The sequence below is a fragment of the Lindgomyces ingoldianus genome, assembly GCF_010093535.1.
Source record: "Lindgomyces ingoldianus strain ATCC 200398 unplaced genomic scaffold BDR25scaffold_82, whole genome shotgun sequence".
Classification (NCBI taxonomy): domain Eukaryota; kingdom Fungi; phylum Ascomycota; class Dothideomycetes; order Pleosporales; family Lindgomycetaceae; genus Lindgomyces; species Lindgomyces ingoldianus.
The window spans coordinates 60,893-81,614 of NW_022985243.1; the positions used below are offsets into that span (position 1 = coordinate 60,893).

At 29.4% G+C, this 20,722-nt stretch overlaps 2 protein-coding genes across 2 annotated transcripts; one reads left to right on the forward strand and one right to left on the reverse strand.

Moving 5' to 3' along the window:
- Nucleotides 1-7,604: 7,604 nt before the first annotated feature.
- BDR25DRAFT_363833 (uncharacterized protein) lies at nucleotides 7,605-8,988 on the forward strand (the record flags this gene model as incomplete). Its single annotated transcript, XM_033696798.1, has 9 exons — nucleotides 7,605-7,750; nucleotides 7,786-7,867; nucleotides 7,929-7,988; nucleotides 8,088-8,314; nucleotides 8,380-8,389; nucleotides 8,456-8,527; nucleotides 8,596-8,700; nucleotides 8,724-8,760; nucleotides 8,813-8,988. 9 exons carry the CDS (start codon nucleotides 7,605-7,607, stop codon nucleotides 8,986-8,988), a joined length of 915 nt encoding a protein of 304 aa, XP_033539459.1.
- A 9,897-nt stretch (nucleotides 8,989-18,885) lies between these two features.
- Nucleotides 18,886-20,614, reverse strand: BDR25DRAFT_347674 (uncharacterized protein). The gene is made up of 11 exons (XM_033694299.1): nucleotides 20,508-20,614; nucleotides 20,335-20,409; nucleotides 20,153-20,278; nucleotides 19,972-20,089; nucleotides 19,830-19,915; nucleotides 19,671-19,775; nucleotides 19,548-19,619; nucleotides 19,435-19,482; nucleotides 19,312-19,386; nucleotides 19,147-19,255; nucleotides 18,886-19,081 (listed from the first exon to the last, which is right to left on the reverse strand). The coding sequence occupies exons 1-11, from the start codon at nucleotides 20,544-20,546 to the stop codon at nucleotides 18,954-18,956; spliced, it is 981 nt and encodes a 326-aa protein (XP_033539460.1). The 5' UTR covers nucleotides 20,547-20,614; the 3' UTR covers nucleotides 18,886-18,953.
- Between the last annotated feature and the right edge of the window lie 108 nt (nucleotides 20,615-20,722).

The window sequence follows — 20,722 nt, forward strand, 5'->3', positions numbered from 1 at the left end:
CTTTTTGTCTAAAAAGTTACCTTCTATACGCGTTACCTTCTTTCTATCTATGTAGGTCTATTTAATTATGTTTTACTTTTTTTTTACCTTATTTATTAAGACTTGCCTTAGTAATGCTATGTGTTAGAATAAGCTAGTTATACTATATAAATAGCTTTTTTTTTTTTTATTCTTTGCTTTCTAAGCTTTGCTATATAATCCCCTAGCTCTTTTCTCTTTTTATATAGTGCTAGCAGTAATAGATCCTTATAATAAAAAAATAATTATGTATAATATAAAAAAAAATAAAATAAAAAAAAATAAGCTTTATATAAAAGTGTTATTAGTCTAGTTAGTCTAAAGTATCTTTGCGCATAAGATCTAGCTAGTCTATAAATGCTTCTATCTAGACAGAGAGGTAGTTAGTTAAAACTAATAATTAAAAAGCCTAGTTTAGTGTTTTTTTTATATATATATTTACTAAGTTATTTTTACTATTAATTTACTTAATTTTAGTAATTTCTCTTTTCTTATATAATTTATAAAGTAATATAATGTTAATTATAAGTTACTTTTTACTAGTAGTGCTTAGCTTAATAAAGTAATTATATAAAGACCTTAAATTTATATAAATTACTACTAAAATTAGTAGCAGTTTAAGTGTTTATATAATTTACTATAAAGTTATACTAAGTGTAATTATATTATTAAACCTTTTAACTATTTTATATAGTTTACTAGTAAGAACACTTCTAGTTACTCTTTTACACTTAGTAGAATTCTAGTATATAATATTACCTAGTATTTTAAAGTAGTTGCTTTACTTTATATAGTCTTTATTACCTAATATAATTAAAAATTTTAGCTATAAGCTAAGGTTTTTATTATTAGTACATAATTTATTTATAAAGATAAACAGCTTTACATAATTAAGCTGTAATAGTAAAAAAGTAAGACTATACTTACTATTATCTATCTACTATTAGATTTATGTGTTAAGTATATTAATATTATTATACAAAGAGTTTATAGTTTATATAGTAATAGACAGGTTAAATGCTACCTCTAGTTAACATATAGATATAATATATACTCTTTTTACATATTACTTAATATATTATTATGCAGCATCTTTGTCTTTTAAGTTAATTATATAAAAGTAGCTTACTTATCTCTTTTAAGTAAAAACTACTATGTTATGTATAAGTTTAATTTTTTTACTATTAAACTTAATAAGTTGCTTCTTTACTAAAATAGTCTTACTTTTTATATAAAACTTTACTTTTTACAGGTTTTTTTTTTCTCTTTATGTAAAATTTTTTATTATAATGCTTAAAGTGTTATTTATTTATAAGCTAGTAATACTAAAAGTGTGCTCTTTTTTATTAGTAATTAAAAGGTAGGGGTTATATAAAAAGATGTGCATGTGTAGCTTTTTTTTATAGTAGTTATAGTATGTCTTAAACTAATACAGTCCTAATTTAGCAGCTCTATATAAGAGTTATACAACCTAGAGTATTATATTTAGTAGAAAGCTCTAGTGCATTTTCTTTAGTAGCTTTATGTATAGCGTGCACATAAGCTTATTTGTTAATTAAATATATGCTTATATAATATTATGTAGTTTAAAATGCATTCTATACATAGCTTTTAAGCTTACTTTTATAGCTAAAAGTAGTCTCTAGCTTATTTTCTAAATAGTTAGTAACTAAGTAAGAATTTCTTTTTTCTTTTTATTTAAGTAGCTAGCAAACACTAGGTAGAATTTTTTATATAGTTAAGTTATTTTGCCTTTTACTTTTTATATAAGGTAGAGGTTAAAAATCTAACTTTTATGCTTTATTAAGTTATACACTATAACTTTAAAAGTGCTATTAGTAATTAAAATATTTATCTTTATATAGTCTAATTCTTTAAATAGTTTTTTAGGTGTAGTAATTACACTATTTATATAAAGCTTAATAAATAAGGCCTAATTATTTTTTTTCTTTTAGGTTAGAAATACCTAGTCTAGACTTTATGTAAGTTTCTTTTACTTTTTACTTTTTTTAGTATCTATATCTTCTCTTTACACTAGTGCAGCATTGCTATTCTAAGGGGCTTAGTTTATAGTAAGCTTTAGTTCTACTTTTATAATATTTTTATAAAGCTATTTTTTTTTTCTCTTCTTTAGAAGATCTTTTTATATAAGAATTAGTTTATCTAGGTTATCTATTATAAGTAGGTTGTTTTTCTTTTTTTCTCTATAGTATAGTTTAACCTGTGTATATTAGAGCTTTAGTAGGCTATTTTTTTTAATAATAATATTTCTTTTTTTAATGCTTTTAATTTTATATAGGCTAGTCTAGCCTTTTTTCTCTTTTTATGCTATAATCTTTAAGCTAAGGGGAAAGTTAAGAACTTTATATATTATAAAGCTATTATAAGTGTTAATTACATAATTAATGTTTACTTTTATATAGTTTTTTTAAAGTATTTTTATTACTTTTTATATAGCACTTACTTATGTAATAATGTTTAGTAATAGTAAAGAGTCTAGGTTAATTCTTAAGTATACTTTAAAAACTAGCAGTGTAGGTACTAGACTATATAGGCTAGCTATGTTATTTAGAGCCTTCACTGCTATCTGCAGGATAGCCTTATTATCTATACAGTTACCTAGCTTAGTCTTTAGGATGTTAAATGCTTATTAAAGAGGTATATGCGCACGCTTAACTTTATTAACTACCTAATATGCTTTTATAGGCATCTGCCTACATGTAGCTTTTATAATAATTATATAAGCTTAAAAATCCTTTAAAGTAAAGTTTATACTAAAGTTATACATAATGTAGTCTAAAGGTTTTTAATAAGTGTTAATTTAGCATTTACATAGTGCATCCTAGGTATCTTGTGTAGACATAGATTTTAGGAATATAGCAGCCTAAAATAATGTGTTTATATTAATAACATATAAAACATCTCTATTATTAATTTATATAATATTAATAATAACTTTATAGTTAAAGTAAGTGTTATTTTTAATTATAAACTTAAATTTTTATAAAGCCTAGTTATATAATTAGTAGAGGTAGCAGAACTTCTTAATCTCTTCTAGCACTGCAGCATTAATATTATAGCTAGCGCTAGTTAGCATCTTCTAGAGTCTCTTTATATAGGGGTGTCTAAATTAGTAGTAGAGGTAGTAGAGTTCTAATTTAGTAAAAAAAAACATAAATTTTTTTTTACTAACATTAAAAAAAAAGTGTTTTTATTTTTATATAATAAGTATAGTAGTTTTGTCTTTATATATAATAATATTTAAAATGTTATTAAAGTATGCCTTAAGTTAATTAGCATTTGCTAGTAATAGTAAAAATAGTGTTAAAGTCTCTAAAATATAGTATGTAACTAGACTAATTAGGTTCTAGATTTATATAGTACTAATTAATTTCTTTAGTGTCTAGCTTTTAAAGCTAATATCTGTTTAGCTAAGTGTTTAATTAATTTTTATATATAAGTTCTCTTATATATACGCCTTAAGTTAAAACTTGCTAATAGTAAAGATTTTTACTACACCTATGTCTTATAGTTTGCCTTAGTATACTATATAGTATTAGTTATTAAGAATAAATTACTTAGCATATTTTTTAGGTTTAATGCTGTAGATGCCCTCTTTTGTTACATAGTGTAGATAGGCAGTAGAGGTAAAGTAGTTAATAGCTTTTTTAGCATTTTTACTTTTTTATTTTATTTTTTTATATTATGTAAATTATTTTTTTCTTTAGGGTAACTTTTAAAGTCTTAGATGTATAAGGTAATAGCTTTATATAATAAAGTTTTATTATAGAAATTTTTATATAAGGCAACATACTAGTTTTTTGCTTGTGTATAGTTATTATAAGAGTAGTTTAATAACTAACATTCTTTTTTATAGCAAATAAAGCACTTCTTTGTCTGCGTACAGTTGTCTCTAGATTATAGCCTAAACCTAGATAAAGATCTTCTATGTTATCTTTTTCTACGCAGAGAGAAGCTTTCTTTTTGTTGTGCAAAGTTATATTAGTAGTCTATATAGTATGCATTAGGTAGTTCTTAGAGGTATTAGTTTACCTTTTAGTCTATAGTAACTTAAAGTAATGCCTGTAGGTTGCTAAATAAAGCTTTGCATAAAAGCTTAATAGTAAACATAGCATGTTCTAGTTCTAGTTGTCCTTAACAGGCTTATATAACAGCAGTGTGCAGTAAAATCTTCTTTTAAAATTTTATTTTTAGTGCTTTTTATGTAAGCATAAGCTTGTTAATTATTATTTTAAAAACTTTATATAAACTTTTATTAAAGTTTTTTTATTATTATTATGTAAAAGTTATTATTGTTTAGTCTATTTAGTACTAGCTATAGTTTACATTAGTGTTAAAGTAACTACTTAAAGTGTTATGTAAATGCTTTTAGTTATGTCTAGGGCCTATGTTATACATATAGTACATATTTACCTAACCTTTTAAAATATCTAGAAAGATGTCTGTGTACTAAGTTTTCTAAATATTTAGCTATTAATATAGATTAATAAAAATCTTTATTTTATTTATAAAAATGTTATATAGTTAACTTATATAGTTATTATTTTTTTTATGCTTTTTAAAATTATATAATTTTATCTGCTAAGAGTTTTTCTTTAGCGTTTTCCTTCTAGGGTAGAAGTTTGTACAGGTTGTAATGTAGTATAGATTGTGCAGGTGGTATTAGTGGTGCATACACTACTGCAGGCGGTGGTGTGTACAATTAAGGGTGTGGAGCAGGCGTTAGGTAGAGTGGCATGTATTGTTTGTACAGTAATTAGTGTAGTGCTAGCTAAGGTGTAAAAGCAGGTAATACTAGTATGTTTAGTGTTAATAGCAGCATTATGTTTAGTCTGCTTCTATGCAGAGCCTTATATAGTAATAAAAGTTGCGTATAAAGCCTTTCTAGTGCAATTACTTTTTTTTATGCTATATTATATAGCTTCTAGGCTTAGGTACTTTTAGTGCTTAGCTATAGTGTAATTCTTTTATTCTCTAGTACTTATATAAGCTTCCTTTTAAACGCGCAGCTAAGTGCTAAGAAGTCTTATAGTGTCTATTCTTTAAAATCCTTTATGTATGCACTTAGAAAGGTAGCACCTTTCTAAGTTATTATATATAGATTAGTAATTATATAACTTATGTATAATTAAGTCTACAAGCTTATTAGAGCTTCTAACATGTTAATTTTGTTATTTTAGTACTCTAGGCTAGTTTTATTTTATAGTGTTGCTTTTAATATCTCTATGTCCTTTATAAGTTATTTATATAATAGAAATTGTTCTTTATTCTTTCTATTATTATATAGAGTTGTTAGTTGCTAGTAGGATTCTATTATAATAGTATAGTTAATTACTTTTCTAGTAAATTGCGCGGGTACTGCTGTTGTCTAGCTGCTAGGTTGTGCAGCTTTAATAGCTTTAGTGTGCGCCTTACACTATCTCCTTTTTACTTTGTACAGTAGCAGAGCTTGCTGTATAATGCAAAAGATTAATGTGCTATTGTCTAGCTACTAAGTTATGCAGCTTTAGTAGCTTTAGTGTGCGTCTTACACTATCTTCTTTTTACTTTATACAGTAGCAGAGCTTACTGTATAATGCAAAGAATTAATCTACTATTCTAAGAGATAGGTAACTAAACAAAGTACCTTATAGAGCGTAGGTACTCTGCTGTTACTCTTTCTAAGGGATAGGTAACAAAACAAAGTACCTTATAAGGCGTAAGTACTTTATTATTACTCTTGCTAATTTATAGTTAATTAAATTAACTACTAATTAGTGTTAAATAGGCTCTAATAGCTAGCTGCTTATAGTATAAGCACTTAAGTAGTAAGAGTAAGAGTGGTGTATAGTGTGCACAGCGTACAAGGTAGGTAAAGTAAGGGCAATATGTTTCTAGTTCTATTACTCTTTTCTTTCCTCTGTACAGAGGAAAAGGGGGATATCTAGATGTTTGCGCACAGAGGTTCGCGCACGAGCATCATGTGACATAGATACGTGATCCTGCTCGTGCGCGATCGCTCGTATCCAGGCCGCGACGCTGCTGCTGCGTACGGACATTAATAGTGCTTTTAATAAGCACATAAATATCTAATAAAGCTTTATGTTAAGTTTTAAATATTTTTAAATTATTATAGTAGTCTTTATAGGCTATTATGTAGCATTACTAATTATTAAGGTTTAGGTTAGAGACTATAGAATTTAGACTAAGCTAGGTGCTGCCTGTTGTCAGATTGAAGCACTGTTTCTAGGCTTCCTGAGATGAATGATGGGTTTGGATGTGATGTATGGGATGATCATTGATTGTATTGATTTTTCGATCCTTTTGCTGCTCTACTCGTGTTGCTCGGCTTTTGTTTTTCCGATCCGAGTCCCTCGCGCACTTGCCCTATGCGCGACCAGCTTGCAACATGCTGCAATTTGCTGCAAAATGCTGCAAAATGCTGCAAAATGCTGCAAAATGCTGTAACTTGCTGTAACTTGCTGCAAAATGCTGCAACATACTGTTCGAGCTTATTGCTCGTACTATGTAGCAGCTTTCGTCAAGCGTTCCTCCTGTCTTGACAGTGGGTGCGCATATCTAACACCTGTATAAAACTTTGTAACCTTAGGCCTCTATAGCATAGTGTTAACTAGAAGATTTTCTAGTAAAAGGTCTAGATTAATGTACTTCTAGACACACTCTTTAGTTGCTTGTGTCTTAATTTAACTAAACTAAGGCTACTAGTTGCTCTTTTTTATAAGCTATATAGAGGCATTAATATTTAAAGTTATCTTTAGTAGATAAAAAGGTTATTGTTTAGTTAATTAGGCTTAACTAGTAAGTAAACTGTAATTAATATATTTTAGAATAGACAGTGTTAATTAGGCTTAGGTAGTAAGCAATCTGTAATTAATATGTGTAGAATAGACAGAAGGTTATTATCTAGTTAATTAGGCTTAAGTAGTAAGCAATCTGTGATTAATATGTTTTAGAATAGACAAAAGGTTATTGTCTAGTTTATTAGGCTTAGCTAGTAAGCAATCTATAATTAATATATATAGGAATAGACAGAAGGTTATTGTCTAGTTAATTAGGCTTAGCTAGTAAGCAATCTATAATTAATATGTTTTAAAATAGATAGAAGGTTATTGTCTAGTTAATTAGGCTTAGGTAGTAAGCAATCTGTAATTAATATGTTTTAAAATAGATAAAAGGTTATTATCTAGTTAATTAAGCTTAGCTAGTGAGCAATCTATAATTAATATGTATAGAATAGACAGAAGGTTATTGTCTAGTTAATTAGGCTTAGCTAGTAAGTAATTTATAATTAATATGTGTTAAAGTTTGCAGGGCCTCCTAAGCTAGATGCAAAAGCTAAATGTGCAGTAGTAACTATAGTACTAGTCTAGAGCGTAACTCTAGGCTTATAACTCTTGCATAAGCTAAAGAAGAGTTATATAGGAAGTAAGTTAATAAAGTAGTAAGATCTAAACAAGGTAGATTAAACAAGTGTATTATAAGGTCTAAGGAGCTTAATAGAGCTCTAAGCTGACTATATACTGTACAAGATAGGAGCTATGCCTAATGAGTGAATAGTGCAGTACATGGGTATGATATCGCGTGAGACACGTGCGACACATACCTGTCATTCCGACATACAGTCAAACCTCTGGGGGCAGAGTGATAATAAAATGATTTCAATCTTCCCCGTTTTCCCTCTATATCCTTGGGTTTTGCATGTTATCCTCGGGTTTTCACTCTCTTTCTAGATATATCGATCATTAGCGAGTCTCCGTATTCTCGACGCGTCCATATTAGTGGCAAGGACAGAGTCGCCTCCAACCTTACACGGGACTTTCGCAGCCGCGTCGCCACTCCCTCCACATCATCCCCCATCTACACAGACGCGATGCCTCTAACCATCACAGCCGTCTCTTAGTCCTCGTTACTTCGAGTTTATACTTGTAGCCTTTCACGCACGGGCATGGGTAAGTAGAGAACTCTTATATTTTTGAGTAGAGGGTCCGAGGCGCTATATGATATACATATATTAGCTTCGGACCCCCTGTCGTGAGTTGATTTAATAGCCCATCATGGAGCGCGCGGGTTTACAAAATCTTAATACGTATTGCATTCAAACAAGCATGTGCAACGCGATACAATTTAGAGGGACATGTGTAGTCTCCCTGGACGCATGTATTGGGATATCGAGAAAATCCTGGCCTCCAAATGGTATCCAAATCAACGAGGTGGAAAGTTTGAAGTTTATGGGAGCACCAGAGGCACGAGGGACTGGCTTGATTGCTAAAGGAGGGTAATTACGTGTTTATATAGTACTGGGTGAACCTGTCATGTGCCCTAAGGCTACCACTGGCATAGGCAGGAGCAGGTGAAAGTAGTATTAGGTGACTAGAGCTTGGAGACCTCTGTAACTGCACACAAAAGGGTATGCAAGGGGTGTAAATACCTCGCTAAATTATATACTAGTCGATCCGTATTAAAGCAGCCAACAAACCCCTCTCGGAGAGTGAGATTATGGGGTAAAGATAAGTAGTTGGGTAGCAATAATTCATATGTAATTGTCATACAACATAGTCTGGTAATCATGCTCTCGCAATTTTCACTGTAGCAACTCCACCCGAAAGCTCGGCCGTCCATCCCCCTCTTGCCTTCGCCGCACTAGCCACGCTGAAATTTGCTGTACTTGACCTAAGCTGCCTTAGCCAGACTACAGCAGACTTTGCCTGCAACGCTGTAATAGTTGCCGCAGGCACAATAGCTAAAGTAACGCCCTTCGTGAATTTATCATAAGACACCTTCTGTATCGCCCTAGCGCTTAACTCAATCTTTAACCCCGACTCTGCTATAAACACTCTCCTCCTCAGCGCGTCCCTCAGCTCTACAACAATTACTGCCGCTGAGGACGCACTCTCATCAATGTTACCACCAAACACCACATTCCCATACCTTTTATCACTAACAATGTAAACGCATTAGCCTAGACTAAGACTAAGGAACCTAGGTCTATAATCCCAACTTTACTTTTTTACTTAAGCTAGCGTCTCTTGCTTACTTTATAGAATATACATTAGATTATGTTTAATCTTATTAAATACTGTACTAGTAAAGTTTACTATTATTTTATCTAAGCTTATTTTATTAACTTTAGTTTATAATAGCTTAAAGTAGGCTAAAAGTTTAGTTAAAAACTAATTAAGTTATTATTTATAGTTTTTTATAGTACTATAAGCTACTCTTTTTTATTCTACTAAAGTACTTAATGTATTAAGTATTTTATTTTTAAGATTTTACTATGTTAGTAACTATAATAAGTTAATAATCTTTAAATAAGTGTAGTATATTTTTTATAGTAATTATAGTCTTTTATTAATGTATTATAGGCTAAAAAAGATTTTTTATAATTTTTAAGTAAAGCTTAATAAACTTTATTAGTAATAGTTCTTATTATTTTTACACTACTAGTTATAGTTTACTTTATTCTTCTTTTTATATTAGTGTAGTAGTTTAGAATATAGTAAGTTTACTTAGTTTTAAGTAAGTTTTAGTGTAATAATATTTAATACTTTAGTTAGCAACTTATTAAGTGCGCTTATATTACTTACTTTAAATTAATTATAAATTAGTATTATTTTAGCTAGTTTTTACACTTTCTACTACTTTTATAGCTAAGTGTAGGCTTCTGCTAAACCTTAATTTACAGGGGTAGACTGTGTGTTACTTAGTCTTGCACTAGCTCTTCTAACCTCTTCTAGGCCTTAAACGCCTTTTTAATAGCTTAATAAGCTTAATTTATAAAAAAATTTATTATTTTTTTTACTTATCTCTTACTTTAGTTCTTTTTATGTTGGTGTTAACTTTAGTTATATGTTACTAGAAGTAGCTATTTTACTTAGCTTTTTAAGTAGTTTTTAAGTGCTAGTTGCATTTAATTTCTTTTTAGTGTTTTATATTAGCACTATTATGTAGGAATGTTGCCTTTAAGTAGTATACTAGCTTGTAGAGCAATTTAAATGTAAAAATAGAATAGTAAATAGCACAGATAGCACTAAGAGCAAGAGTTTAAAGAAAGATAGAAGTGTATTATAAGAGAGACAAATTGCTGCTGAGCCTTACTTGTTAGGATTTATGCTTATATACAAGGCACAGGCTATGTGACCCCGATGATGTCTTTATTACGCCCGGCTCTAGCCTAGAGGGCACTAGTGCGTTATTACCTAAGCGCTTCTTTAGTAATGGCTTAACTCCTTGTAGCCCTTACATGCCTCCTACTCTGCTATCTAGCGTAGTTATTACATATCCTCTTAATTATAATTTATAGTAAGTGTTCTTAAAGTCTCTTTTTTAAGTGTTTAAAGTCTTTTTATTAGCAAGTAAAGTAAAGCCTGCTGTTATATAAAGTTAGTATTAAGTGTCTTTTTTTTACTATTATTTTTATAGTTTTAGGTTTCTATCTTCCTTCTTACCTTAAGTAGCCTATTGCTATTATGTACTTAACTATTATCTTTACTATGTTAATGTCTAGTAACTATTTTACTAGGTCTACTAGTGCTTTTTTTTTTAAAAAGAAGAAAAAGTTTTCTTTTTTAGTCTCTATTTACTAAAGTATTTATATTTAAAGTGTGTTTTATTTTTAGTATTAAAAAAAAAGTGCTAAATAGTTTCTTTTACTTAACTATATATACACATGTTTAAGACTACAGCTTTTATTTAGTTTAAGTATGTATTTAGCTATGTTATTTTAGTTTATAATTATGCTAGTATCTTTACTTTTTACTAAGTTAAAGTGTTATAGAGCTTTTTAGTATATTTTTTTTAGTAAAGCTATATTTATTTTATATAAGTATTTTTTTACTTTTATTAGTAAGTTTTTTTTTATTTTTAGTTTCTTACTGTAGTTCTAGTTACTATTAACTTAGCTTAGTAAAAAAGTCTAGTTAGCACACTACTATTTACTATAGCTTTCTTTACTACTTTTTTAGCTTTTTTTACTAAATTATTGCTTCCTGCTAGGCACTATACTATATATATAGAGCACTGCCTTTCTTTTAGTGCCTAAGTTATATTATAGATTTATTTAATACTAGCTTAACTAAACTAATTCTGTAGTTAGTGTATTACTTATATAGCTGCTTAGCTGCTAGTAAGAATAATAACCTAGTCTACTGTCTAGCATGTTAGAAGAGAGGTTAGTGCTACTACTATTACTGCTAGCTTTACTATATAAAGGTTTTACTTTATTCTAAGTCTTAAAGTAAAAGATAAGGTAGCACCTTAAGTAAGCACTTTTTTTTTATATATTATCTATTACTTCTTTTATTTCTACTATACTAAGCTAGACAGATGCACTTGTTGTAATTTTAATACTATTACACTAGTTAGCTAGTGTTATAGCCTTTACTTAGTCTAGTTTAATTATTACTAAAATGTAATAGTTTTATAGCTGCATATTATATAAATTAATTATTTTTATTTAGTTAGTATTAAGCTTTTCTAGCTATTTTATAATTTTTTATAGTAGTAATTAAAACTATTAAAAGCCTATAATATAGAATTTTAATATAAAGTTTATTTTTACTAGTGTGTAGACATTAATCTATATTTTAATAGCCCTTACTATGTAGTGTTTATGCATTGTTTATAAACTTACTTTTGCCTCTACTATAGCTATAGTAACTATCTAGAAGTAGCTTATAATAGCTTAAGCTTTTATTTTTTATATTTTATTTATTACTTTTATTAAAATTATGCTGTAAGTGTGCATTTATACACTTAATGTGTAGTCTACTACTAGTGCTACTATTAACTTAAAAAGCTGCTAGGCTATAGTAAAGAAGACTATCTATAACTACCTTAGCGCTAGGGCTGCCCTTAGGCCCCTTACTGCTGCCTTTACTATGTGCTGCTTATATCTTAGCTTTATATTTATAATAACACCTAAGATTTTAGCTTTTATTATTAGTTTAACTAGCTATTTTTTAACAATTACTAGTTTTACACTTATTTTACTTTTATTTTTTATAAAGTGTATCAGAGTAGTTTTATTTTTTTTAAAAGTTACCTTACTTTTTTTCTTTTACTTTATTACTTTTTTAATAATGTTTTAAAGTTTTACATAATTTTTTATTACTAGGAGTTTTATTACTTAAGTGTTATAGTTATCTATAAAAGTAAATAAACTACTAAAAGCATTAATCTAGTGTTAGACTAAATTAGTGTTAAAAAAGAGACATAAAATTAGAGAGAAAAAAAATTCTTATAAAAGCTTTACTTAGAGCAGTAGTTTCTTCTTAGATGTGTAGCTGTTAACTATAATAGTTACTGTATAATAAAAGCAAAAGGCGTCTATCTATTATACTAGGCCTAGTAGTATCCCTCTAGCACAGAGCCTCTAAGTTAGCCTGTCTTTATATACTTTATTATATGCCTTTTTTATGTTAGAGCTTACTAGACTTAGCACTTTTTTAAAATTTTATGCATTATAAATGTGTTTTTATAATATTAATAGCACTTATTTTACTAATTGCTGTTTTCTTTTACTAAAGTAGTTTATAAGAAGTAACTTATATATTTTTATTATATATAAGATTTTTTTTAATATAATAGCTTTAAAAATCTTACTAAAAGTTAATAGTAAAAGAATAAGTCTTTATAACTTTACTACTTTATAATTACTTTTTTTTAGCTTTTTAAGTAGAATAATTTAAGTGTTTCTTTACTATGCTAGAATAACCCTCTTTTTTAGTAATGTTTAAAATAAAAGTAGAATTCTCTTTTTTATAACTAGCTATAGCTGCCTTTATACTATAACTAGAAGCCTATTATTGCCTAGTGCCTTCTACAGCTTAGCTATAAACAGACAGCATTCTATTTTATCTATAGTTAGGTTAGGCATGCTAACTAGGCTATGTTACTAGTGTTTGCCTTTATTTTTAATAGTGTTTAAGAGTAGTAGAAAGAATAACTATAGTAACTTATTTACTATCTTTAGATTTTTTTTTATGCTTAATTTATTAGTTCTTTTTAAAAAAGAGATTTTATTAAATGTTATAGTACTATTTAGCTTAAAGTATTTTGTAGCCTTTTAAATATTAGCATTATTTACTAGAAAGTCCTTCTAGTAGGTTCTACACTACTACTATATTATGTTGTAAAATTTCTTTACTGCTGCCTTTACTTATTATTTTATTTTTATACTTATTCTTTTTACTTACTGTTTTGCTTTTACCTTGTTTTTTTAGTATGTATATACTTTTTATAACTGTGTAAAGTCTACAGTCTACTATTTTTTTATATATAGTAAGAGCCTAGCTCTTAGGGTTAGCTTGTAGACTGCCTTTATTACTGCTTCTATTAGCCTATCTATTTATTACTATACACTGCTTTTTATTAGTTTAGCTTTAAGTGTCTTTTTAACTTTTATTTATATTACTTTTTATAGTGCATTTTTAAATAATAGTCTTACTTCTACTTACTATTTTAAAGTGTTTATATTAAAGGTTATTTTAATTACTTTATAATCTAACTTATGTTCTGTCTTATAGACTTTATAGCATAGTGCTGTAGCTACTAAGTTGTCTAAAGTTAGTATTAAATTAATAGTGCTTTTACTTATTTCTTGCTGCTATGTTTTTATGCCTCTAAGAAGTAAGCTGTAAAGTAAATAGTTTACTATAAGGTATATAATAAAGTCTACTTTACCTTAGTAAGTGTTTAACACATTATCCCCTCTTTATAATTAGTTATGTTAGTTAAAATTACCTGCTAGGACTACATCTACCTGTGTCCTAGTTTAGTTATGTGTAGTTTAGATTAAAGTTTAGATGTAATTTATTATTTTTTTTAGTGCTTACTTATTTTTTATCTTAACATAAACTAACACTACTAGGACTGTTTAACTAGGTAGTTGTAGCGTTACTGCTGTAAAGTCTAGCAACTGTACTAGCAGCTATTTAGCCTTAATGTCTTTCTATATCTAGAGCATACTCTAGAAGGGCTACCTACTGTCCCTACATGCAGTTAGCGTAAATTTGGCCTAGTAGGCGTGTTTAGCTAGTGTTGTAATAATCCTCTCTTCTTTATTTCTTTACACATAAGGTTTTTAAATAGCTAATATAGTAAAGTCTTATAGTTACTTATTATTTATTATGCTGTACAGTACCTTGTGTTTTTTTTTTTGCATTAAGTTAGAATATTTTAAGCGTCCTAGGCATCCTAACTAGAGTATAGCACTTAACAGTTCCTAGAGAAAGATTTATAGGGGCCCCTACAGAGTACGCATTTAGGGACCACCACTTAGCATTTGCTGTGGTGGTGTCCTTCGCTAGCGCACCTAGCACAAACCCGCTGCCTTGTGCATGTGAATGCCTTGTGCCCTAGCTGTTGGCATTGGTAGCACTGCAATGGTCTATTTCGCGGTTCAAACGGTCTTGTGTATGCAGATTCTCTGTTGATGTGGAAGTACTGTTCTTGTAGCAGCCGGGCTGCATCGCTGCCCTTAGTGTGCGTACAGTTCGTTCATACACGCTAAAAACTCGCTTGAGCAGCCAAGCGTTAGAAATTAAAAGCAGAAAGTGCTGCGTTAGCTTTTAACTTTTTTATATCTAGCTTAACTTTTTTGTGTCTAGCTCAACTTTTGTATATGCAAGGTCATCTTTCAGCTACAAAGCTAGTATGCAAAAGGTAATAGCCCTGCAACAGAAGCAGGGGACGCAAATAGCAGTGTAAGTACATTTTAATTATAAATTAGGAGCATATCTGGCGCATTCTAGAATACAATTGTAATTAAGCCTTTCTGTATCTAGAAACTTAACAATTTGTATCTTTAATGTCTCCTAATACTGTACCTTCTACTATGCCTTCTTTTACAGAAGTTATCTAGTAATACTACTGCCTAGTTAAGCAAGCTTAAACCCTAGTTAATAATCTTGCTATTAATACGCAGGACCTTATTATTAAGAATAAGAACAAGGCCCTTACTAAAAAGCGTAGCTATCCCCTACTAAAAGTTAAGCCTATAGGCCCTAATATATAAGTAAGTAAGCTTTAAAATACATTTATTATTTATTTAGAATATACTTTAAGTGTATTATAAAAAGAAGACAATGTATAGCTAGCACTTACTAAAAGTGTTAACCTTATTATTGCCTATAAAATAGACAGTGGCTAGATTCTACCTAAATACCCTTATACACATCTAAATAAGTACACTTATGTACTTAATTATAATAACTCTACTTAGCAGTAAGCTATATTAATGTTAAAAGTACTTATAGCAGCTAATTTTTTAAGAATACTTTAAAAATTTATTACTAATGTATTATTATTATATTAGAGTTACTAATTTTTATGCTAAGTTGTCTTACTATTTCACCTAGTCTACTTACCCTACCTTAGGTGTAATGCCCTTTGTGCTAAATATTAGTGCACAGGATTCTGTAGCTGTGAATACCTACATCTAGACTTATCTAACATGTAATATAAATAGATTTTAGATTTAATGTAAGCTTATTATGTAAAGCTTTATATAATTAATAATATATTAAAAATAAATTTAAAGAGGTGTAAATCTATAGTAATTTTCTAAAGAGCATAGACTAAGTTTAACATATATAAAGCTTATAATTTATAAGTAAAGAGCTATAAGCTTATAATTAAGTAGCTAAGATTTTTAGTAAGCCTACTTTTAAATACATTTTTATAACACTTTTATTATATTTAGTATAAGTTTTTAATATATCTAAGACTTAAATAGTAGATTAACTCTCTACTTAGCCTATAAAAACTATTGCGCAGCTTTAAAAAAGCATAGTAAGCACTTTTATAAGTAGCTTCTACCTAATACTTTTAATAAGCCTTTTTTAAAAAGGTTAGTGCGTAGTGTTAAAGTACTTTAAAAGGCACTTAAATACTATAGTGTTGTTAAACTAAGTATCTTAAAGTGCTAAATATATAGTAAGTCTATTTAAAGAACAGCTATATATTTATTTTAAATTAACTTTTAATGTATCTAGGTATTAACTATTTATAAGGCTAAAAAAACATAGTCTAATATAACAGCTATGCCCTTTATTTTTACTTTATTATTTTTAATAACTAGATTAATAAGCTAATTATAATATTTATTTTATTTAGAATATATATTAGTTGTCCTTCTTCTTTTAGTTGTGCTTTAAAGGATGTTGTTAATTATTTAGTAAAAGTAATAGCTAACTACATTACACTTAACATAACACTTAGTAAGTAAAAACATTTTATATATATTTAAAATATATTAAGAACTAAACTTACTGCTATAGCCTAGTTCTTATAAAGCCTAATGCTTTATTAATTCTATAATAACTACTATGTAGCTACTCTTTTTTAAATTTACTAGTCTTTTGTAAATAAAAATTAAATTAGGCGTCTTTTATACTAAGAACGCCTACTTACTTATCCCTAAGGTAAGACTACCTGTAGTGTACTAGCTAAGTATTATTAGCAGCGTTTCTTACTAGTAGAAGAGGTAAGTATATTTTATAAATACATTTAGAATGCATTTCTAATATATCTAGCGCTATATTTAAAGCTACTATAATAATACTAATAGAGTTATAATTATCTGTTGCTATAAGCAGCAAATTAAACTTTTACTCTAATAAAAGTTCTTTAAGATTAATATGTCTTTTAAATGTATTTATAACACTGCCTTTAATAAGATTATTGCTGTATTATAAAGTAAAAAGTATAAAAAGAGTAAGTTATAAATCTATATACATTTTAGATATATTATTAATGTATCTAGATGTTCTATATTTTTATATTATTACTAATAGCGCTAGGCATGTTACTTATTAGCATATAATAGCGCATATTAATAAGCTTATTTTTAAGATAATAAATAAATAACTCTACTTCTAATACTTACAGAGTAAAGGCTTAATAGCTTTAGTTACTAATATAAATAAAAAGCAACTAGCTAGTAAGTAGATATAAGATGCATTCTATATTATGCTAAAACTAATAAGAATAAATACTAATTATATGCAAGTATTATGCATTAGCTTTAGTCTATTAATCTGTATAGCTATAATTACAAGTGGCAAGTAAAGCAACTTTTTTATCTTCTACTACGTCTACTTTAAGCGTAGTATTAAGAGAGCTGCTAGGCCTAGATAGACTTGCTACTTTATTTATGCTTAAATAGTTACTATACTAGAGGCATTAGCTACTAAATATTACTAGATCCTAGATCTACTAATTAGTATGTTTTAAAAATTTATTTAGTTATTATGCATTTTATAATGTTACTAATTATATTCTAGAGAATAAATGCAATTTAATCTAGCAGTAGGCCTGCTATAAAAAACACTTTATAATTACTACTAGATTAAATCTAAATCTTTCTAATATTTCTACTTCTAACTTTCTTTAACAACACCTGCACACTAATAGTGTTAAGTAGACAGTAAATGTGTCTTACACTTATAGAACATAGCAGCATCTTCTACTTACAGTTTTTAAGTACATTCTACTTATTATTACATTTTAATTTAATTTAAAATACATACTAATTACATTCTAATTAGGGCCTAGTCTATAAATTAATGTATTATAGAGAAGTGTACTGCCTAGGACAAAGGTGTATCCTACACCTACTGTAATTGCTTAATAAATAAGCAGTATAAGAAGTATATACTTTGCAAAAGTAAGCAAGCTTTTAAAATATATTTAAAATTAATTTTTAATACATTCTAGAGCGTGTTGCAGCGTAAGAGATTATAGGAATAGAAAAAATTAATCTTATAGAGAAAAGTAAAGACTAAGTGCTATTTACTGCTACTTTAAGCAGTAATATACCTAGTAGTGCTTACTATAGTTAGCTAGCTAAACAAAGCTCTTAGGCACTAATTAAGTCTTGTGGAGTGTCTGTCTTGTCTGCTAAGTTGCTGTCTTGTGTTCTAAAATTAACAAGGTATGTTTTAGATACATATTAGATACATATTAGATACATATTAGATACATATTAGATACATATTAGATACATATTAGATACATATTAGATACATATTAGATACATTGCTTACCTACTCTAGATCTACCCTGTCTCTATGTGTCCCTTCTCTAGAGAAGCAGTAGGATATAACTAAATTATATTCTAAATGCATTGCTAACTTTATTACTAGCTTAACTAGTTTACCTTTAAAGCTACACTATGTCCTGTTGCAAGGGTCACTTCTAAGGCTACTAACTGCAGTAGATAAATAGGATATATAGCAGTTTAAGCTTAAAAAACACTAAATAAAGCTTCTAGCTCTTAAGATCTAATATAAAGAGCGTTATCTAGTAATAAGCTTAGCTATAAAGGACTTAGATGTAGATAATAAAAGTAGATATAAGTAGCTAGATATAATGTAAACGCATCTATAATATATTCTTAATTATGTTTAACATTATAATATACACCTACACTTTTTATTTTATACTTATTAGTATTATTCTTAACATAATTATTATTAGATTTAAAGATAAAGTAGTTAAGTAAACATTAACTATATAAATAACTACTTTTAGAACCTTTAAAAAATCCTTTTAAGACATTAAGTAATATAAATTAGTTTTAATATTATATTAATTTTAGCTTTTAAGTAGTTTACTTTCTAAATATTAAAAACAAAGTATTGCATTTAAATTGCTTCCTAGGTTAGAGAAAGCTATTAGCTCTAGAATTATATTCTAATAAAACGCCTAAGTTAATGCAGAGGTATTGTATCTGTAATAAATCTACCTTCTATAAAAGCAGCCTTAGCTGCTTAAAAAATCCTTTAGATTATATCTAAATAAAATCTCTATCCTTAAAAAGTAGCTTAAGCTGCTTAAAAAAGAAACCCTAGGTAATGCATCTAAATTAAATTCCCATAGCTCCTTTCATGCATATCTGGTAATTGTATCCAGAACTACTCCTCATCTGCTTGAATGTGCCTACGCAGGATACCCTTGTGAGTCGGGCCCGTATACCAGTTGGCGGGTACATCCCACTCAGGGAAGTAGTCACGGCCAGCACAGGCCCCATCAAAAGTGCATTCTAGATATAATTAGAATACATAACCTAAAATTTAGGGAATTGTATCTTAAACAGAGAACACTTACGCTTATAAGCCCTGCGCGTGTTGGTCACCTTGCCGCAGTTTGCGCACAGAGATTTGTAACCATCATCATAGACGGAAATAATGCGAAGCAGGGCCGAGATATTAGGTGACTAGGATACAATTAGTATTCAAACTTGGGTAATGTATCCAGAATATATCTACATACCTTAAAGGTTTTGCCTGGAATCATGGGCATCTCTACACCTTTGGCAACGTGGATCGTGAACAGGTCGTTAGGAGACTAAGACTTTTAGATACATTTCATATACAATATCCAAATAATACTTACTTTAGGATTGTCATGGCGAATAACACGGCCAGCCTTGTGGTCAAACGCCTAAAGAGGTGAGCGTGGATACATTTAAGATACAAATCTGAAAATTGTATCCGGAACTAACTCACTTTGCTATCTTTGACCTCCATGTCCTCATCTGGATCATAGTCATCGTCCTCCAAGTTGACCTTCCTTCTGTGCTGGATACAATTAAAATACAATTTGGGGAATGTATCCAGGAAGTATCTTACCTTAGTTGTACCACCTCCAGCTGCCTTAACTGCCTTCTTCTCAGCAGCAACTCGCTTCTTCTCTGCGCGGGCATCTGCGTGGATCTCTTTCTGAGTTTTCGGCGGCTGGATACAATTAGTGCTATTCCGGTAATGTATCCTATAAGTAGCGAAACGTACAGGATCCCAACGCAAAGCAAGCCTAGCATCCTTGTCACCATTCTCTGCTGCCTGTCGAATGGTCTCCATAATCGCCTTGTACGTATCTGGATACAATTAGAATGCATAACCAAAATTTGGGAATTGTATCTAGAATGTATACCTTTAACAATCTGGAGTTCAGCTGCCTTCTTCCGTCCTTCAGCTCGATTTCCGATGATTAGCGGGGCATGTGCTTTGCGAACATGCTTGGGTAGACCAGAACGACCAGAGATAAAGTGCTAGATACAATTAGAATACATTACTTAAGGTAAGGATTGTATCCAGAGTTAATCCTCACTTACCCCACAATTGTTAACCCGGCACCAACACTCGGCATATGGAGGATCGAAGCCTTGGACGACTTGAGCAGCTACACCGCTTCCCTCACTCTCAACAAAGAGCTGCATCTCTTTGTCCCAGACACCATCCTGGATAATATTAAGTACAAACTCAAATTAGGGAATTGTATCCTAAATGTACTCACATGTACTGTCTTTTGCACCCAATCCGGAACACAACGCGGCAAATGATGGAGCGTACGATAATCGATGTAGGATTGCTGCAGATACAATTAGGATACAATATCCAGGCTCTCACTTTTTGGTGGGGCGCCACCCAAAAGTGAGTGAGCCGAATAATGAGGGGAATAGGACTTACGCAAGTACTCAGGCTGCTGTAGGGGTTCGAGGATTCCATTTAGATGGAAATAGCGCTCGATTTGGAGAGTTTTCAGAGAGTTTCAAGGCTGCGACCTGACGTAGTGGTGGGTGCTGTTTGGAGGAAGTTTTCCCGTGTCGCGCGAGCTTTTGGATACATTGGCCGAAATTTAGCCGACAAGCGAGATTTTAGCGTGTATGACCGAGCTGCAACCT